The following is a 21600-nucleotide window of genomic DNA, read 5'->3' as shown; positions in this document are numbered from 1 at the left end:
GGTTTGAGATTTAGACGCACAGTTTAAGAGATAAAATCGTTTTGAATAAACGAATCTACGAAAAAAAGAAAAAACTCACAGGTTGCGACAAGTAGCGCACATGCAGCGCGCCGCTTGTCGCGTCCTGAGAAGGTGGAAGTGATTTTTGGAAGGAGTATTCCTCAAGTAGTGATTTCGCAGATTATTGTCATTTTACACATGCGACATACTCATGGGCCGGCGCAAATCATGATACTGATTTTCTTGGTTTTAAGAACTTCCAGATTTGTTTTCCTTTTTCATGTATTTTTTACCATTTTTCTTTTGCTTCTTTTTTCCTTTTTTATTTGAAAATTCAAATATTGTTCCAAATTAAAAAAAAATCCATGTTTTCAAAATTGTTCAAATTTATTAAGTAATGTCCAGGAATTTATTCACAATTGTTTGTTAGAATATCGTGTTTCCAAAAATGTTCCTGTTTTTTTAGTTTATTCATATAATTTTAAAATATTTAGGGTTAAAAAATGCTTGCATGTTTAATTTTTTTGGGATTTAAAAAATTCCCATTTTTTAAAATTTGTTCACAAATTTATTACATTCTGTTTTTAAAAAATATTTTTCATGTTTCTAAATAGTGTCCAAATTTTCAAAAATTCTTCACAGTTTTTGGGAAAAGTTTAAAAGTTCGAAAAATGTTCACTTTTTTGAAAATGATGCTCGCAATTTCAAAAATTGTTCAAAACTTTGAAAATATCTAGCCGCTTTAAAAAATGTACAATAAAATATAAGGTATACCTTTTCAAATAATGGTCACCCTTTTTTCGAAAAGTTCCTAGAAACCATGAGCCACACTAAACTAGAAAACCTAGGTTTTTTCGGTATAGGGAAAACCAGCTAAAGTGCGATCTACAGTAAACGTGAACTACAGTAGCACAAGGTACAATGTTGCACACTTGTCTGCCAATGGGACGACTCAGTGAGTGTCCAATAGGAGCTCTCTTCCGGGAGCTCCTATTTAGCGTGTCAGGAGCCATGGAATCTCCTGGCACACATGCGCCAACCTTGGTCGGCCGACCCATTTAGATGCTAGCGCTCGACCGCTTGACCAGTTCCCCCGGCCGCTCGATTCCATGTTGACCGGTGTTGACATCATATTTTGGCATGGGAAAAACATTATTAAGATGGCCTCAAATGAGAAGTGCTATACATGAATAAGTTTATGGGTCAACATGAACATATTTGAAATTTGGACCATAGCCATCCGATCTCATCTCGAAGGCCGAAGTTATGTTTGAGGTATTGAGATTTTGTATCCAGAACACTGTTCGGCCAATTATACCTTCAAGACGGCCTTATATGAGAAAATGTTCTACATGAATTGTCTTCGTCTTGTCGAATCGGTTGATTTTTTATATAAAAATCATTCCAATCCAAATTCGTATGCAAAAATTAGAGGTAACACTCTATGGGCCGGTCCTGAGTGAAAAAGTGACGCGAGGGACCAAACACCTACCTAGGTGGTGCCTGATGGGTCGCGTGAGTTATTCGGCCTTTTTCAGTTGAATGAAGCTTGCCCATGTGAGAGGTTTCCAGCGTGGAAAGCCTTGAAGGCGTGAAATTACCGGCCAAGTGAAAAGCTTGCCAGTGTGGAAAGCTGGCCGGAGTGGAAGCTTGCGTGTAAAAGCTTCCTGGCCAAGTGGAAACTATCAGGGCCAGTCTAACCAGAAGCTAAAGATGGGCTGAAAAGATTATCTAGATGGTCTCGGATGCAAAATTGTTCTACACGGAAGTTGTGTGCAATGTCGAAGTGGTCAACTTTACTTTTGGAGTCAACATTATCTGAGGTAGTATACGGCGTGCAAGGTTCTACAAAACTCGGACAGACAAGAAAACTACATGACCGAGTCCGACTGGAAGTTAAAGATGTCCCCATAGGGTATTGAAGATGGCTCAAATTGAAAAGGTTGAACATGCAAGTTGTTCGTCTCATTGAAATGGTAAAATTTGCTATTGGGATCATCTTCATCCGAGGTCGTTTGTGGCCTGTGAGACTAAAAAACTGAACTGTTGCCTTAGACTAACCTAAATCCGAGTTTGGATAATTTTGGAAAGATTTGGACGGGATTTGGATTCCTTTTCTTGTAAAGGAAGTCCTGCCGCCTCATAAATAGATGAGTGACGGCCGATTGAACAACACACAGTCAAACAATCAATCTACTTTTTACCCTAGTTTTACATTTGTCCCTTGTTCTTTCTCTCTTGTTCTTCGTTCGTTCTTTGTGCTGAAGGGCAGCAATCCTCGAGGCTCTAGGGGCGGGCAAACCGACCTAGGGCCGCCCATAGATGTCGTGCGTCCAGACGGGGTCCCTCCTGGGCGTGTGGGGTTTCAGCTCCTGAAAAGCACCCACCGGGTTGCTTGTGTACCGCGCTTCCAGACGGGTCACCTTCGACGTGAGCTGCGGTGCATCACCCTCGGCGTTGGAGGTACACGGTGACGTGTTCATGTGCAAACACACTATTGGTGACTCTGATGGGGAAGAAAGATCAAGAATCGTCATCAACCATGTCTAATCTCCCCAAGCCCTCAGAAGTTGAAGCCGATAACATCATTAAGCCCAGTCTTGATGAACTATCGGAGGAACATTGCCAAGCCTATGAAACGCACAAGAAGCAGTATGAAGAGGCTTTTGAGGCGCTCAAGAAGAAGCGCGAGCAGCAGGATTTGTAGGCGTTCTTGCAAGTTTCAAGAAGGACCGTCAAGGTAACATCACTCCGGTTGGAAACGTCAATTTCCGTCACCTCGTTGATGAACACGATGAAATCACTATGAGTAAAAAAATCTCCAGAGCAAGTGACTGTGATTGAAATTCTTGTTAGTAAGGGTAACGTAATGACATATAATTCTTTTATAGCAAGTGCTAATGCTCCGAAAAATATGCCACTGTCATCTAGTGGTACTATTGGTATATCTGAAAACCCTAGTCCAACTTTACCTATTTCATCGGCACTCCTATGCAACAACAATATAATATGTGATTGGATTTTTACCCTAGTCAAACCAACCAGCTTGTGGCTGCACCTGGATATCCTAATCCTATTATGAGTGTCCCCAATTCGGCGGCAATGCCTAATCACTTTGTCACACCACCCATAGGCACAAGCATGTTTGGACTTCCGCCGAATTATGGTCCGGCGCCCATCCCACAAGTTACACCACTAGCTAGTACTCAGGTTGCTCCTATGTCATTGCCACAAGCATCTTCATCTACATCGGATCTGATTTTAGCTAAATCAAGGGAGGATTTGCATAAGATGTTTCTGAGAACTTCCGGAAACGAGCCGAAAGTAAAGAGTCATGTGTAACAAAAGCCTTATCCTGAGCACTTTGATGCAGTTTTGTACCGTCAAGGATACAAGGTTCCTGATTTTGTTAAATTTAGTGGAGAGGGCACGAAAACAACATGGGCGCATGTTAGTCAATATCTAGCGCAGTTGGGTGAAGCGGGTTCCATACAAGAATTGAAAGTGTGTTTGTTTCCATTATCTTTAATTGGCACCGCATTTTCATGGTTTGCTGCTTTACCGCATGGTTCAATTCTCTTATGGTCGCAATTAGAGCAAAAGTTTCATGATCACTTTTTAGCAGCGATAATGAGCTTAACTTGTCACATCTGACATCGGTTAGGCAAAAACATGATGAATCAGTCATCGATTATGTTAAGAGATTTAGAGATATAAAAAATCGATGTTATAGCTTAGTGATAACTGAAAGAGACTTGGCGGTTCTTGTTCTTAATGGTTTGAAAACTCACATTAAAGATTATCTAGAAAGTTATGAGTTTTTAAATATTAACTAGGTCTTACAAAAAGCTTTGGCTCAAGAGAGTCGAAATAAAGAGGTTCCTAGGTCTACAACCGATCGTCCTAGAATGCATATGGTTGAGTATGGTGATGATAATTCAGACGACAAGGTTGATCTTTATACTACTGAATTTGTTTGGTCATCGAAGGCCAAACCTTATACATGTAATGCTCTTAAGCCGATTCGCAAGAATCACGATGAGGAGATGAAGTTTACTTTTGATATATCTAAGTGTGATAATTTTTTTCATGCTCTCTTGCAAGATAAGATGATTAGAATATCACACGCCATACACCGTTTGAGGAGCTGAAACGGCATGCTTATTGCAAGTACCATAAATCATTTTATCATGCTACTACCGAGTGCAATGTTTTTTGACGACAGATACAATCGGCAATTAATGACGGACGATTGAATTTTTCTAAGATGCAAGTTGATAAACAACCCTTCCCGGTAAACACCATGGACTTGGAAGGGAGAACAATTTAATTCGACCTAACATAGCTGAATCTGCTAATAAAATAGTGTTGTTATTGGTGAACCCAGGAAAGGTGAGGAGGGCAACAAAGTCTTGGGAAGAGAGGTGATACGTCTCTGACGTATCTACTTTTTCTAACACTTTTCCTCTTGTTTTGGACTCTAATTTGCATGATTTGAATGAAACTAACCCCGGACTGACGCTGTTTTCAGCAGAACTACCATGATGTTGTTTTTGTGTAGAAATAAAAGTTCTCAGAATGGAACAAAACTTCGCGAGGAATTTTTATATAATAAATAAGAATTTTTGGAGCCAAGACCTGCTGGAGAGGGGCACCTGGGTGGGCACAACCCACCAGGGCGCGCCCCCTCTCCTGGCATGCCCAGGTGGGTTGTCCCCACCTGGTGGCTCCGCAGACCCTGAAATCGACACTATAAAATCCTACTTTTCCAGAAAAAAATCAAGGAGAAAAAATTATCACGATCCATGAGACGGAGGTGCCGTCACCTCATGTTCTTCATCGGGAGGCCAGATTTGGAGTCTGTTTGGGGCTCTGGAGAGGGGGGTCTTCGTTCTTCATCATCACCAACCCTTCTCCATAGCCAATTCCATGATGCTCCCCACCGGGAGTGAGTAATTCCTTCGTAGGCTAGCTGGTCGGTGAGGAGTTGGATGAGATTCATCATGTAATCGAGTTAGTTTTGTTAGGTCTTGATCCCTAGTATCCACTATGTTCTTAGATTGATGTTGCTATGACTTTGCTATGCTTAATGCTTGTCACTTTGGGCCTGGGTGCCATGAACTCAGATCTGGACCGTTTATGTTATCATCATTATATCCATGTTTTAGATCCGATCTTGCAAGTTATAGTCACCTACTACGTGTTATGATCCGGCAACCCCGGAGTGACAATAGTCGGGACCACTCCCGGTGATGATCGTAGTTTGAGGAGTTCATGTATTCACTATGTGTTAATGCTTTGTTCCGGTTGTCTATTAAAAGGAGGCCTTAATATCCCTTAGTTTCCAATATGGACCCCGCTGCCATGGGAGGGTAGGACAAAAGATGTCATGCAAGTTCTTTCCATAAGCACGTATGACTATTTACGGAATACATGCCTACATTATATTGACGAGCTAGAGCTAGTGCTGTATCACCCTAGGTTATAACTGTCCCATGATGAATATCATCCAACAAGTCACCGATCCAATGCCTACGAATTTATCCTATATTGTTTTTGCTAAGTTACTACTACTATCATCACTATTACACTTGCTACAAAATTACTGCTACCACTGTTACCGTTACAATTGCTGCTGTCACCAATATCAAAACTATCATATTACTTTGCTACTGATTACTTGCTGCATATAATTAATCTCCAGGGGTGGTTGAATTGACAACTCAGCTGCTAATACCTTTAAATATTCTTTGGCTCCCCTTGTGTCGAATCTATAAATTTGGGTTGAATACTCTACCCTCAAAAACTGTTGCGATCCCCTATACTTGTGGGTTATCAAGAAGTTGTGCTTGATAAGCAACCCGATGGCAAAGAGGTATTGAAGATCACAATCAAAAATCCTGCACTCGCGGGGCAACCGCAAGTACAAGGGGATACTCATGCTAAATTTATCAAGCCCAAGAATTCGGAAGTTCGCAAGTGGAAAAGGAGTGAAGCTAAGCACAAGTGAATCAAGCCAACTTTTGATATGTTGTTATCCAAATATGCCAATCAAGTGGCTGATTCTAGATCTAATCGGCCATCACATTTGAGGCATTCAGGATCACCTCCGAAGCAAGAATTTCGACAATATGCAAGGCCATATGGGTCATGGGCACCAACTGTTGGGGAACGTAGTAATTTCAAAAAAAATCCTACGCACAAGCAATGAGAGGGGAGAGTGTGTCCACGTACCCTCGTAGACCGAGAGCGGAAGCGTTAGCACAACGCGGTTGATGTAGTCGCACGTCTTCACGATCCGACCGATCAAGTACCGAACGCACGACACCTCCGAGTTCAGCACACGTTCAACTCGATGACGTCCCTCGAACTCCGATCCAGCAGAGCTTTGAGGGAGAGTTCCGTCAGCACGACGGCGTGATGACGATGATGATGTTCTACTGACGCAGGGCTTCGCCTAAGCACCGCTATGATATGACCGAGGTGGATTATGGTGGAGGGGGGCACCGCACACGGCTAAGAGATCCAAGGGCTCAATTGTTGTGTCTCTAGGGGGTGCCTCCCTCCCCGTATATAAAGGAGTGGAGGAGGGGGAGGGGGCCGGCCACCCTTGGCGCACCCCATGAGGAGTCCTACTCCCACCGGGAGTAGGACTCCCCCTTCCATGTTGGAGTAGGAGAGGAGAGGGAAGGAGAGAGAGGGGGAAAGGAAGGGGGCGCCGCCCCTCTCCTTACCAAATTCGGACTTGGCGGGAGGGGCGCGCGGCTGCCCCTTGGCCCGCCTCTCCTCTTCCACCACTTGGGCCCATGAGGCCCAATAACCTCCGGGGGGTTCAGGTAACCCCCCGGTACTCCGGTATTTATCCGATAACCCCCGGAACCATTCCGGTGTCCGAATATAGTCGTCCAATATATCAATCTTCATGTCTCGACCATTTCGAGACTCCTCGTCATGTCCGTGATCACATCCGGTACATCAAAACACATAAACTCATAATATAAGCGTCATCGAACTTTAAGCGTGCGGACCCTACGGGTTCGAGAACTATGTAGACATGACCGAGACACGTCTCCGGTCAATAACCAATAGCGGAACCTGGATGCTCATATTGGCTCCCACATATTCTACGAAGATCTTTATCGGTCAAACCGCATAACTACATACGTTGTTCCCTTTGTCATCGGTATGTTACTTGCCCGAGATTCGATCGTCGGTATCTCAATACCTAGCTCAATCTCGTTACCGGCAAGTCTCTTTACTCGTTCTGTAATACATCATCCCGCAACTAACTCATTAGTTGCAATGCTTGCAAGGCTTAAGTGATGTGCATTACCGAGTGGGCCCAGAGATACCTCTCCGACAATCGGAGTGACAAATCCTAATCTCGAAATACGCCAACCCAACAAGTACCTTCGGAGACACCTGTAGAGCACCTTTATAGGCCCCCTTTGTTTGGGCTACAGATTCCTGAGAATCACTTTGCTATGGATTCTTGAGAATCAGCTGTGGCTCTGGATTCCTGAGAATCAGAATCTAACTGTTTGTTTACCCTGTTGTCTGTCAGCTTTAGGAGTTGTGGGTGTTGTGAAATGTCAGTAACGCCCTCGACTGCTGACTATAATGTTTATATGCGGATTAAAGCACACGTTATCTATTTTGACTTGATAAAGTGAGAACTTAGCACACGTTATCATAGTCTTACATACGTGCACATATCATCCAAAATATGTACTAACCATCAGTCTTACATACATACACATATAACCCAAAATATGCACTAGGCATCATAGACTCATCAAGTAATATGTGAAACTATACTTGATCCGCCATCAATCCATCAGCAATCGCCTCACGAGTTGCTTTCATGATTGCATCATCACCAACCACAATATTGGACACATGTCCTGTGGGTAGAGGTTGTAAATTCCCTGGCATGTAGTTCTCATCACGATCACATTTGTCAAACTCCAAATCTCTCAAATTGCTTTCCCTAATGCAATTATGAAGTGCCATGCATGCAATGATGATTCGAGCTTGCTTCTCAGGAGGGTAACTTGGCATTTTTTGTAAAATACGCCATTTCATCTTCCAGACACCAAATGAACGCTCAATAACATTGCGTAGAGATGAATGTGCAAAGTTAAATGTTTCTTTTTTCCCATTCGGTGGGAGACCTTGGCGAAATTCTGGCACATGGTACTTTTGCCCTTTGTATGGAGCTAAATATCCATCACAATTGGGATAACCCGAGTCAACAAGATAGTACCTCCCTGCATAAAGTAAAAGTTTGCACAAGGGATCTAGATAACTAAAACAATATTGCCGTGCACATGTAAGTGAAAGGGATACCTATAGGTGGATGTGGAAACCTATCTGCATACTTCACCAAAGTATCTCTGAATATCCTTGTGTCATGTGCTGACCCTGGCCATCCCGCGACAATAGAAGTGAATCTCATGTCAAAGTCACACACGGCCATGATATTCTATGTTGGGTATCCATGTCGACCAACATGGTTGACGATCTCATCATTTGGAACAATTACAGGAATATGTGACCCATCAATCGCACCTATGCAACCATCAAAGTGAGGTGCAAATCTCGCATCCCGAAGCCTATCATGTACAACTCTGAACTCCGGATCAGTTGGTCGAATGATGTCTACAGCCATGTCATTCAAGCATTTCAATACTTCATTGAATTTGCGATGTATAACTTCAGTTGATCTCTTGAAACGATTCTCCACTTGGCTTACGGATTGGGCCCCCCCAACCGTCCAGAGAAACATACCCAATGCTTCTTCTGAACTCATGTTTCTTGTTCCCTTCAAGCCATATGTGTGTACAAGTGTATGATGCAACCTATCAAAACAAGGCTTGTACATCCTAAACATGTTATAGCAATCTTTTGGAGTACTCAAGTTCTCCGTAACCCACTGTTGTCCGGCCATTATCGGAACTCTTCTCTTCTTTTTCATGAGATACTTCTCACTGTACATGATACCAACAAGTGCAGCCATCATGTATTTTTTTATCCTTTGCCTCCTTGAGGTTGGCATAGCATCAGAATCAGTTTTGGACTCTTCACTATGGCTGTCACTTGTGCTCATCTACATAAACACAGAAATATTATGAACACATGCACGTCAGGATCAACACAAGCGATAACATAAACATAAATATTGTTCGTCTAACATGAAGGAAAATATTGTTTAACAAGTACCAAGTGACATAACATGAAGGGAAATATTGTTCATCAGGTCTCAAGTGACATAACAAGAAAGGAAATATAGTTCAACAGGTCCTAATGCCTATTTCGCTCTTCATACATCCTCCTAAGCCAATTCTTCTTCCCGTCGCTAGTCTTCATATTGTTAAAGAAACAACGATTTTCAAACTTCACAAACAACTTGATTGCTATGAAGTACTCATCACTTGCTTCATTGGCTCCACATGCCACAACTTCTTCCATTATCTTTTCAATTTCAGCAGCAACACTATTCTTATGTGAGTTCATCGCGACATCTTCACTAATCAAGTGGTCAACCATGCGCTTGAAGTCCCTTTGAACAGGATTCTTTTTACTAGAACTTCCATCTATCTTCAATGGCCCTTTCTTTGCCTTCTTGGCTTGGGTAGTCTGCACTTCTTCCTCCTCGGTTTCATCTTCTTCAAGATCAAGCACTTCATGCTCACCACCTGGCATCATAGAAGTTTCTCCTGTAACATTGATCTTCTCATACATGATGCTCATTTGGTTCAGATTTTCAGGACCACATTTACGAAACTGCAAGATGTCCTTGTTTTCCTGCATAAGTAATTCATTTGGCACTTGTCAACAAAAAATTCTAGTGCAATATTAGCCACAAGACAATTTGATCTTATGAACATGACTTACTTCACCGGCCTTCTTCCACCATTCGTCATCAGCAATCACGGTGTTCGTTTCATCATTCCAACCAAGTCCAGTAGATGTATTCTTTAGGATCAGCCAATCCCTATACAAGGTCCTCAAACTGCCCCATTTATTTTTGAACTGCAGCCTACTGTAAAGTTTTCCGGTCTGCTGAAAGAAGCCAACTTCTACATTCTTGTATCCAGTAGGGTTCAAAAATTTGGTAGGCCTATTCCCCTTTTCCTTCTCCTTAGCAGCGAGATTGCAAAAAATGGTGGTCATTTCTGGACTCCAATTTGCTTTTGACATCTATAACATATGACATTCATAAGGGTGATTTACATATATCCAGCCAATCATGTTAATAACTTGCAACACTGAAAAAGACCAATGCTACTGCCTACTGCTCCAATCAAGGCCTATTACTAAATCTGAACAATTTTCAATGCTAATGCATCCAATAGATTAGCAGTTCATACACAGGAACATAAGCCAGAACATCAAGCAAGGAGGAACATCAAGCAATTCAATGCTAAATCTGAAACTTTTTGGGGGACTGATGAACAATTACCTTCTCTTGACTCGTAGGAGATGGGGCAGGGCCGGTAGAGTCAGGGGGCAAGGTGGGCGTCCGGCGTGGTTCTGCTGGGCCTCCCGGCGTGGTTCTGCTGGAGCTCCGGCCCGGCGCAGAGAGAGGTCTGTTGGAGCTTCGCCGGCACAGAGGGGTGGCGTCTCGGCTGAGAGCGGGGGCGGCAGCTGCTACGGGACGGTGGCGCGACGGATCTGCGGCGGCTGGTGTATGGCCCCGGCCGGAGGGGAACAGATCCACGAGCCTTGCCGGCGACGGGGCCGGCGACGGTGGTGGCGGGCGAACCCTAGAGAGCCATCCCCTCTCTGTTTCTTCTGCTTCTGTTCGCTAGGTGGGTTTGTGCGAGCGAAGGACTGGACCCCTGTCGACGAGGGAGAGGTTGGGCTGGGCTTGCGGTGGCATTTCTATCGTAATAACGGGGAAAGTTGACCCATATTTGAAAGGGGGTAAGTGGTAGCTCGGGAATCAGCAAAATCGCTGATTCCAGCTTCCGAGCGTGTCCAGTGCAATTTGGAGAATCGGATTCTAGACAACTCATGTTGAAATCTGACTGTTTGTTTGTGAATCTGATTTTGACTAGGCTAGAATCCAGAAATCACTAGCTGTAGCTCAAACAAAGGCCACCATAATCACCCAGTTACGTTGTGACGTTTGGTAGCACACAAAGTGTTCCTCTGGTAAACGGGAGTTGCATAATCTCATAGTCATAGGAACATGTATAAGTCATGAAGAAAGCAATAGCAACATACTAAATGATCAAGTGCTAAGCTAACGGAATGGGTCAAGTCAATCACATCATTCTCCTAATGATGTGATCCCGTTAATCAAATGACAACTCTTTGTCCATGGCTAGGAAACATAGCCATCTTTGATCAACGAGCTAGTCAAGTAGAGGCATACTAGTGACACTCTGTTTGTCTATGTATTCACACATGTATCATGTTTCCGGTTAATACAATTCTAGCATGAATAATAAACATTTATCACGATATAAGGAAATAAATAATAACTTTATTATTGCCTCTAGGGCATATTTCCTTCAGTCTCCCACTTCCACTAGAGTCAATAATCTAGATTACACAGTAACGATTCTAACACCCATGGAGCCTTGGTGCTGATCATGTTTGGCTCATGGAAGAGGCTTAGTCAACGGGCCTGCAACATTCAGATCCGTATGTATCTTGCAAATCTCTATGTCTCCCACCTGGACTTGATCCCGGATGGAGTTGAAGCGTCTCTTGATGTGCTTGGTTCTCTTGTGAAATCTGGATTCCTTTGCCAAAGCAATTGCACCAGTATTGTCACAAAAGATTTTCATTGGACCCGATGCACTAGGTATGACACCTAGATCGGATATGAACTCCTTCATCCAGACTCCTTCATTTGCTGCTTTCGAAGCAGCTATGTACTCCGCTTCACATGTAGATCCCGCTATGACGCTTTGTTTAGAACTGCACCAACTGACAGCTCCACCGTTCAATATAAACACGTATCCGGTTTGCGATTTAGAATCGTCCGGATCAGTGTCAAAGCATGCATCGAAGTAACCATTTACGACGAGCTCTTTGTCACCTCCATAAACGAGAAACATATCCTTAGTCCTTCTCAAGTATTTCAGGATGTTCTTGACCGCTGTCCAGTGATCCACTCCTGGATTACTTTGGTACCTCCCTACTAAACTAATAGCAAGGCACACATCAGGTCTGGTACACAGCATTGCATACATGATACAGCCTATGGCTGAAGCATAGGGAACATCTTTCATTTTCTCTCTATCTTCTGCAGTGGTCGGGCACTGAGTCTTACTCAAGTTCACACCTTGTAACACAGGCAAGAACCCTTTCTTTGCTTGATCCATTTTGAACTTCTTCATAACTTTGTCAAGGTATGTGCTTTGTGAAAGTCCAATTAAGCGTCTTGATCTATCTCTATAGATCTTGATGCCCAATATATAAGCAGCTTCACCGAGGTCCTTCATTGAAAAACTCTTATTCAAATATCCCTTTATGCTATCCAGAAATTCTATATCATTTCCGATCAACAATATGTCATCCACATATAATATCAGAAATGCTACAGAGCTCCCACTCACTTTCTTGTAAATACAGGCTTCTCCAAAAGTCTGTATAAAACCATATGCTTTGATCACACTATCAAAACGTTTATTCCAACTCCGAGAGGCTTGCACCAGTCCATAAATGGATCGCTGGAGCTTGCACACTTTGTTAGCTCCCTTTGGATCGACAAAACCTTCCGGTTGCATCATATACAACTCTTCTTCCAGAAATCCATTCAGGAATGCAGTTTTTACATCCATTTGCCAAATTTCATAATCATAAAATGCGGAAATTGCTAACATGATTCGGAAAGACTTAAGCATCGCTACGGGTGAGAAGGTCTCATCGTAGTCAATCCCTTGAACTTGTCGAAAACCTTTTGCAACAAGTCGAGCTTTATAGACAGTAACATTACCGTCAGCGTCAGTCTTCTTCTTGAAGATCCATTTATTCTCGATGGCTTGCCAATCATTGGGAAAGTCAACCAAAGTCCATACTTTGTTCTCATACATGGATCCCATCTCAGATTTCATGGCCTCAAGCCATTTTTCGGAATCTGGGCTCACCATCGCTTCTTCATAGTTCGTAGGTTCGTCATGGTCTAGTAACATAACCTCCAGAACAGGATTACCGTACCACTCTGGTGCGGATCTTACTCTGGTTGACCTACGAGGTTCAGTAACAACTTGATCTGAAGTTTCATGATCATCATCATTAACTTCCTCACTAATTGGTGTAGGTGTCACAGAAACCGGTTTCTGTGATGAACTACTTTCCAATAAGGGAGCAGGTACTGTTACCTCATCAAGTTCTACTTTCCTCCCACTCACTTCTTTCGAGAGAAACTCCTTCTCTAGAAAGGATCCATTCTTGGCAACGAATGTCTTGCCTTCGGATCTGTGATAGAAGGTGTCCCAACAGTTTCCTTCGGGTATCCTATGAAGACACATTTCTCTGACTTGGGTTCGAGCTTATCAGGTTGAAGCTTTTTCACATAAGCATTGCAGCCCCAAACTTTGAGAAACAACAACTTTGGTTTCTTGCCAAACCATAGTTCATAAGGCATCATCTCAATGGATTTTGATGGTGCCCTATTTAACATGAATGCGGTCGTCTCTAAAGCATAACCCCAAAACGATAGCGGTAAATCAGTAAGAGACATCATAGATCGCACCATATCTAGTAAATTACGATTACGACGTTCAGACACACCATTACGCTGTGGTGTTCCGGGTGGTGTGAGTTGCGAAACTATTCCACATTGTTTCAAATGTAGACCAAACTCGTAACTCAAATATTCTCCTCCATGATCAAATCGTAGAAACTTTATTTTCTTGTTACGATGATTTTCAACTTCACTCTGAAATTCTTTGAACTTTTCAAATGTTTCAGACTTATATTTCATTAAGTAGATATACCCATATCTGCTTAAATCATCTGTGAAGGTGAGAAAATAACGATACCTGCCGCGAGCCTCAACATTCATTGGATCACATACATCAGTATGTATGATCTCCAATAAATCAGTTGCTCGCTCCATAGTTCCGGAGAACGGCGATTTTAGTCATCTTGCCCATGAGGCATGGTTCGCAAGTACCAAGTGATTCATAATCAAGTGATTCCAAAAGTCCATCAGTATGGAGTTTCTTCATGCGCTTTACACAAATATGACCCAAACGGCAGTGCCACAAATAAGTTGCACTATCATTATCAACTCTGCATCTTTTGGCTTCAACATTATGAATATGTGTATCACTACTATCGAGATTCATCAAAAATAGACCACTCTTCAAGGGTGCATGACCATAAAAGATATTACTCATATAAATAGAACAACCATTATTCTCTGATTTAAATGAATAACCGTCTCGCATCAAACAAGATCCAGATATAATCTTCATGCTCAACACTGGCACCAAATAACAATTATTTAGGTCTAATACTAATCCCGAAGGTAGATGTAGAGGTAGCGTGCCGACGGCGATCACATCGACTTTGGAACCGTTTCCCACGCGCATCGTCACCTCGTCCTTAGCCAGTGTCCGCTTAATCCGTAATCCCTGTTTCGAGTTGCAAATATTAGCAACAGAACCAGTATCAAATACCCAGGTGCTACTATGAGCTCTGGTAAGGTACACATCAATAACATGTATATCACATATACCTTTGTTCACCTTGCCATCCTTCTTATCCGCCAAATACTTGGGGCAGTTCTGCTTCCAGTGACCAGTCTGCTTGGAGTAGAAACACTCAGTCTCAGGCTTAGGTCCAGACTTGGGTTTCTTCTCTTGAGCAACAACTTGTTTGTTGTTCTTCTTGAAGTTCCCCTTCTTCTTCCCTTTGCCATTTTTCTTTTAACTGGTGGTCTTATTGACCATCAACACTTGATGCTCTTTCTTGATTTCTACCTTCACAGCCTTTAGCATTGCGAAGGGCTCGGGAATCGTCTTATCCATCCCTTGCATGTTATAGTTCATCACGAAGCTCTTGTAGCTTGGTGGCAGTGATTGAAGAATTCTGTCAATGACACTATCATCCGGAAGATTAACTCCTAGTTGAATCAAGTGATTGTTATACCCAGACATTCTAAGTATATGCTCACTGACAGAACTATTCTCCTCCATCTTGCACCTGTAGGACTTATTGGAGACTTCATATCTCTCAATCCGGGCATTTGCTTGAAATATTAACTTCAACTCCTGGAACATCTCATATGCTCCATGACGTTCAAAACTTCGTTGAAGTCCCGGTTCTAAGCCGTAAAGCATGGCACACTGAACTATCGAGTAGTCATCAGCTTTGCTCTGCCAGACGTTCATAACATCTGGTGTTGCTCCTGCAGCAGGTTTGGCACCTAGCGGTGCTTCCAGGACGTAATTCTTCTGTGCAGCAATGAGGATAATCCTCAAGTTATGGACCCAGTCCGTGTAATTGCTACCATCATCTTTCAACTTTGCTTTCTCAAGGAACGCATTAAAATTCAACGGAACAACAGCACGAGCCATCTATCTACAACAAACATAGACATGCAAAATACTATCAGGTACTAAGTTCATGATAAATTTAAGTTCAATTAATCATATTACTTAAGAACTCCCACTTAGATAGACATCCCTCTAATCATCTAAGTGATCACGTGATCCAAATCAACTAAACCATAACCGATCATCACGTGAAATGGAGTAGTTTTCAATGGTGAACATCACTATGTTGATCATATCTACTATATGATTCACGCTCGACCTTTCGGTCTCAGTGTTCCGAGGCCATATCTGCATGCTAGGCTCGTCAAGTTTAACCTGAGTATTCTGCGTGTGCAAAAACTGGCTTGCACCCATTGTAGATGGACGTAGAGCTTATCACACCCGATCATCACGTGGTGTCTGGTGATACGTCTCCGTCGTATCTATAATTTTTTATTGTTCCATGCCAATATTATGCAACTTTCATATACTTTTTGGCAACTTTTTATACTATTTTTGGGACTAACATATTGATCCAGTGCCTAGTTCCAGTTCCTGTTTGTTGCATGTTTTTGGTTTCACAGAATATCTATATCAAACGGAATCCAAACGGGATAAAAATGGACAGAGCTTATTTTTGGAATATTTGGAAAATCTGGGAGAAAGATCAACGCGAGACGGTGCCCGAGGTGGCCACGAAGCAGGGAGGCATGCCTGCCCCCCTGGGCGTGCCCCTGACCCTCGTGGGCCACCCGTAAGGTGGTTGATGCCCTTCTTTGGCCACAAGAAAGCTAGTTTTTGGAGAAAAAAAAACACAGTGAAGGTTTTGATCCAATCGGAGTTACGGATCTCCATATATATACGAAACGGCAGTAGGGAGAGCGCAGAAACAGAGAGAGACAGAGAGACATATCCAATCTCGGAGGGGCTCTCACCCCTCCCACGCCATGGAGACCATGGAACAGAGGGGAAACCCTTCTCCCATCTAGGGAGAAGGTCAAGGAAGAAGAAGAAGGAGGGGGGCTCTCTCCCCCTCGCTTCCGGTGGCGCCGGAACGCTGCCGGGGGCCATCATCATCACCGCGATCTACACCAACACCTCCGCCATCTTCACCAACATCTCCATCACCTTCCCCCCTCTATCTACAGCGGTCCACTCTCCCGCAACCCGTTGTACCCTCTACTTGAACATGGTGCTTTATGCTTCATATTATTATCCAATGATGTGTTGCCATCCTATGATGTCTGAGTAGATTTTCATTGTCCTATTGGTGGTTGATGAATTGCTATGATTGATTTAATTTGCTTGTGGTTATGTTGCTGTCCTTTGGTGCCCATCATATGAGCGCGCGCGTGGATCACACCATAGGGTTAGTTGTATGTTGATAGGACTATGTATTGAAGGGCAAGGGTGACAGAAGCTTCAGCCTAGCATAGAAATTGATGCATACGGGATTGAAGGGGGACCAATATATCTTAATGCTATGGTTGGGTTTTACCTTAATGAACGTTAGTAGTTGCGGATGCTTGCTAATAGTTCCAATCATAAGTGCATAGAATTCCAAGTAAGGGATAACATGCTAGCAGTGGCCTCTCCCACATGAAACTTGCTATCGGTCTAGTAAAGTAGTCAATTGCTTAAGGGACAATTTCGCAACTCCTACCACCACTTTTCCACACTCGCTATATTTACTTTATTGTGTCTTTACCTAAACAGCCCCTAGTTTTTATTTACGTGCTCTTTACTTTCTCGCTAACCTATCCCAAAAACACCCACAAAGTACTTCTAGTTTTATACTTGTTCTAGGTAAAGCGAACGTCAAGCATGCGTAGAGTTGTATCGGTGGTCGATAGAACTTGAGGGAATATTTGTTCTACCTTTAGCTCCTTGTTGGGTTCGACACTCTTACTTATCGAAAGAGGCTACAATTGATCCCCTATACTTGTGGGTTATCAAGACCTTTTTTTGGCGCCGTTGCCGGGGAACAATAGCGTGGGTTGAATATTCTCGTGTGTGCTTGTTTGCTTTATCACTAAGTAATTTTTATTTGCTGTTCTTAGTTGTTTTCTATCTTTAGTTATGGGTAGGAAACGCAAAATACCAAAAAAAATAGTTGTACCTACTGAACCAATGGTTGAAGAACCACTCAAAATCTATCACACTGCTGAAGCTTTTTACTTGGATCATCTTCGATCCCTATGTGCTCGTGCTGAAACCCCAACTAGCTTAGTTGAGGGCAAATCCTTAGATGAGCATGCTTGTTATGTGCGACACCGAATATCTGAAAAAGGGAAAATTCTATTGGGTCAAATTCATCGTTTGCAATGCTATGCTTGGAATTTATGTGAAATATATGATTTTACTTGTTGTTTTGAAAACCCTAAGAAACACCTTCCCTACCAATGTGAGTTTAGTGATAATGGAATCGTATCTTCGTATGCTAAGGGTGTTTATAATTACTATGATGTTCAACAAATTGAAGAATTTGTTGCTTTTAAGGGTGCTTATGAAATTGCTTCTTTGGTTGAAAAGTATGATGCTACTCTTTACAAATCTGAAAATTTTGCCATACTTAAATATTGCTATGATAATTATGCTTCTAATGCCTATGTTAAACCATATATTGAGGACTCCTCTGCTGTCCAAGAAGAGACTAATATTTTGCAGGAGTCTGTGGAAGAAGAAATTGACGAAACCGTGAGCTCATTGGATGAAAAAGATGATGAGGAGAGCGAAGAACAAAAGGAGGAAGAGCGGATTAGCTACTCGTGCCCACCTTCTAATGAGAGTAACTCTTCAACTCATACATTGATTAATTTCCATTCATGCTTACCGAAGGATGATTGCTATGATGATTGTCATGATCCCGCTGATTCTCTTGAAATATCCCTTTTTGATGATGCTTGCTATGCTTGTGGCCAAGATGCCAATATGAACTATGCTTATGGAGATGAACATGCTATAGTTCCTTATGTTAAACATGAAATTGTTGCTATTGCACCCACACATGATAGTCCTATTATCTTTTTGAATTCTCCAAACTACACTATATCGGAGAAGTTTGCTTTTATTAAGGATTATATTGATGGGTTGCCTTTTACCATTGCACATGATGATTTTGATAGATATAATATGCATGTGCTTGCTGCTCCTGCTTGCAATTATTATGAGAGAGGAACTACATCTCCGCCTCTTTATGTTTCCAACATGATAACATTGCAAGAAACTGTTTATACTATGCATTGGCCTTTACTTTGTGTGCATGAATTGTTCTTTTATGACATGCCTATGCATAGGAAGAGAGTTAGACTTCGTCATTACGTGATATATGTTGCTTTGTGCTCACTACTAAATTACAAATCATTGCTAATTAAAATTGGCTTTGATATACCTTGGGATCCGGGTGGATTCACTACTTGAGCACTATATGCCTAGCTTAATGGCTTTAAAGAAAGCACTGTCAGGGAGACAACCCGGAAGTTTTAGGGAGTAATTTATTTCTGTTGTGTGCTTTTATAAAGTTTAAGAATAAAAATAATGTGCCAAGGTTTGCCTTTAGGATGTTTACAATGCTTGTTGGTTTGTGCGGTGCAGGACAGAAACTTTGGCTGTAGTGCGCGATTTTACATTTTTTACTGGAACGTCAAATGGTTCTGATTCTTTTTGCACCGTATTTCTGTACAAATAGTTTATGTTTCCTAATTTTGGAAGAATTTTTCAAGTATCAGAAGTATGGTGAATGTTCAGATTGTTACAGACTGTTCTGTTTTAGACAGATTCTGTTTTTGATGCATAGTTTGCCTGTTTTGATGAAACTATCGATTTATATCAGTGGATCAAGCCATGAAAAAGTTATATTACAGTAGACACAATGCAAAAATAAAATATGAATTGGTTTGCAACATTACTTAGAGTGGTGATTTGCTTTATTATACTAACGGATCTTATCGAGTTTTCTGTTGAAGTTTTGTGTGGATGAAGTGTTCGATGATCGAGAAGGTTTCGATGTGAGAAGAAGGAAGAGAGGCAAGAGATCAATCTTGAGGATGCCCGAGGCACCCCAAGTAAATATTCAAGGAGACTCAAGCGTCTAAGCTTGGGGATGCCCTGGAAGGCATACCCTCTTTCTTCAACAAGTATCAGTATGTTTTCGGATTCGTTTCGTTCATGCGATATGTGCAATCTTGGAGCGTCTTTTGCATTTAGTTTTCATTTTTCTTTTATGCACCATGCTGGTATGAGATAGTCCTTGGTTGATTTATAGAATGCTCATTGCACTTCACTTATATCTTTTGAGTATGGATTTATAGAATGCTTCATGTGCTTCACTTATATCATTCGAAGTTTGGATTGCCTGTTTCTCTTCACTTAGACAACCGCCATTTGTAGAATGCTCTTTTGCTTCACTTATATTTGTTAGAGCGTGGGCATATCTTTTGTAGAAAGAATTAAACTCTCTTGCTTCACTTATATCTATTTAGAGAGATGACAGGAACTGGTCATTCACATGGTTAGTCATAAAATCCTACATAAAACTTGTAGATCACTGAATATGATATGTTTGATTCCTTGCGATAGTTTTGCGATATAAAGGTGGTGATATTAGAGTCGTGCTAGTTGAGTAATTTTGAAATTGAGGAATACTTGTGTTGAGGTTTGCAAGTCCCGAGCATGCACGTATGGTGAACCGTTATGTAACGAAGTCGGAGCATGAGGTGTTCTTTCATTGCTTTCCTTATGAGTGGCGGTCAGGGACGAGCGATGGTATTTTCCTACCAATCTAACCCCCTAGGGGCATGCGTAGTAGTACTTTGCTTCGAGGGCTAATAAAATTTTGCAATAAGTATATGAGTTCTTTATGACTAATGTGAGTCCATGGATTATACGCACTCCCACCCTTCCATCATTGCTAGCCTCTTCTGTACCGTGCATTGCCCTTTCTCACCTCGAGAGTTGGTGCAAACTTCGCCGGTGCATCCAAACCCCGTGATACGATATGCTCTATCACACATAAGCCTCATTATATCTTCCTCAAAACAGCCACCATACCTACCTATTTTGGCATTTCCATAGCCATTCCGAGATATATTGCCATGCAACTTCCATCATCATCATATACATGACTTCAGCATTTGTTGTCATATTGCTTCACATGATCGTAAGATAGCTAGCATGATGTTTTCATGGCTTGTCCGTTTTTTATGTCATTACTATGCTAGATCATTGCACATCCCGGTACACCGCCGGAGGCATTCATATAGAGTCATATCTTTGTTCTAGTATCGAGTTGTAATATTGAGTTGTAAGTAAATAAAAGTGTGATGATCATCATTATTAGAGCATTGCCCCAGTGAGGAAAGGATGATGGAGACAATGATTCCCCCACAAGTCGGGATGAGACTCCAGACGAAAAAATAAAAAATATATAATAAAAAAGAGAAAAAAAGAGAAGAAAAAAACAAAAAAAAATGAGAGAAAAAGAGAGAAGGGGCAATGTTACTATCCTTTTACCACACTTGTGCTTCAAAGTAGCACCATGTTCTTCATATAGAGAGTCTCTTGAGTTATCACTTTCATATACTAGTGGGAATTTTCATTATAGAACTTGGCTTGTATATTCCAACGATGGGCTTCCTCAAATGCCCTAGGTCTTCATGAGCAAGCAAGTTGGATGCACACCCACTTAGTTTCAGTTTGAGCTTTCATACACTTATAGCTCTAGTGCATCCGTTGCATGGCAATCCCTACTCCTCACATTGACATCAATTGATGGGCATCTCCATAGCCCGTTGATTAGCCGCATCGATGTGAGACTTTCTCCTTTTTTGTCTTCTCCACATAACCCCCATCATCATATTCTATTCCACCTATAGTATTATGTCCATGGCTTGCGCTCATGTATTGCGTGAGGGTTGAAAATGCTGAAGCGCGTTAAAAAGTATGAACTAATTGCTCGGCTTGTCATCGGGGTTGTGCATGATTTCAATGCTTTGTGTGGTGAAGATGGAGCATAGCCAGACTATATGATTTTGTAGGGATGAGCTTTCTTTGGCTATGTTATTTCGATAAGACATAATTGCTTGGTTGGTATGCTTGA

The 21600-nt window shown here is 42.0% G+C and overlaps 1 protein-coding gene across 1 annotated transcript; it reads right to left on the bottom strand.

Moving 5' to 3' along the window:
- Positions 1 to 9303: 9303 nt before the first annotated feature.
- On the bottom strand, positions 9304 to 10176 carry LOC123096743 (L10-interacting MYB domain-containing protein). Its single transcript, XM_044518509.1, has 2 exons — positions 9898 to 10176; positions 9304 to 9807 (listed from the first exon to the last, which is right to left on the bottom strand). Exons 1-2 carry the CDS (start codon positions 10174 to 10176, stop codon positions 9304 to 9306), a joined length of 783 nt encoding a protein of 260 aa, XP_044374444.1.
- Positions 10177 to 21600: the final 11424 nt, after the last annotated feature.

This window comes from Triticum aestivum, chromosome 4D, assembly GCF_018294505.1.
Source record: "Triticum aestivum cultivar Chinese Spring chromosome 4D, IWGSC CS RefSeq v2.1, whole genome shotgun sequence".
In the NCBI taxonomy this organism is placed as follows: Eukaryota; Viridiplantae; Streptophyta; class Magnoliopsida; order Poales; family Poaceae; genus Triticum; species Triticum aestivum.
The sequence above is the reverse complement of the archived record's forward strand: the minus strand, read 5'-3'. Positions and strand labels throughout refer to the sequence as shown.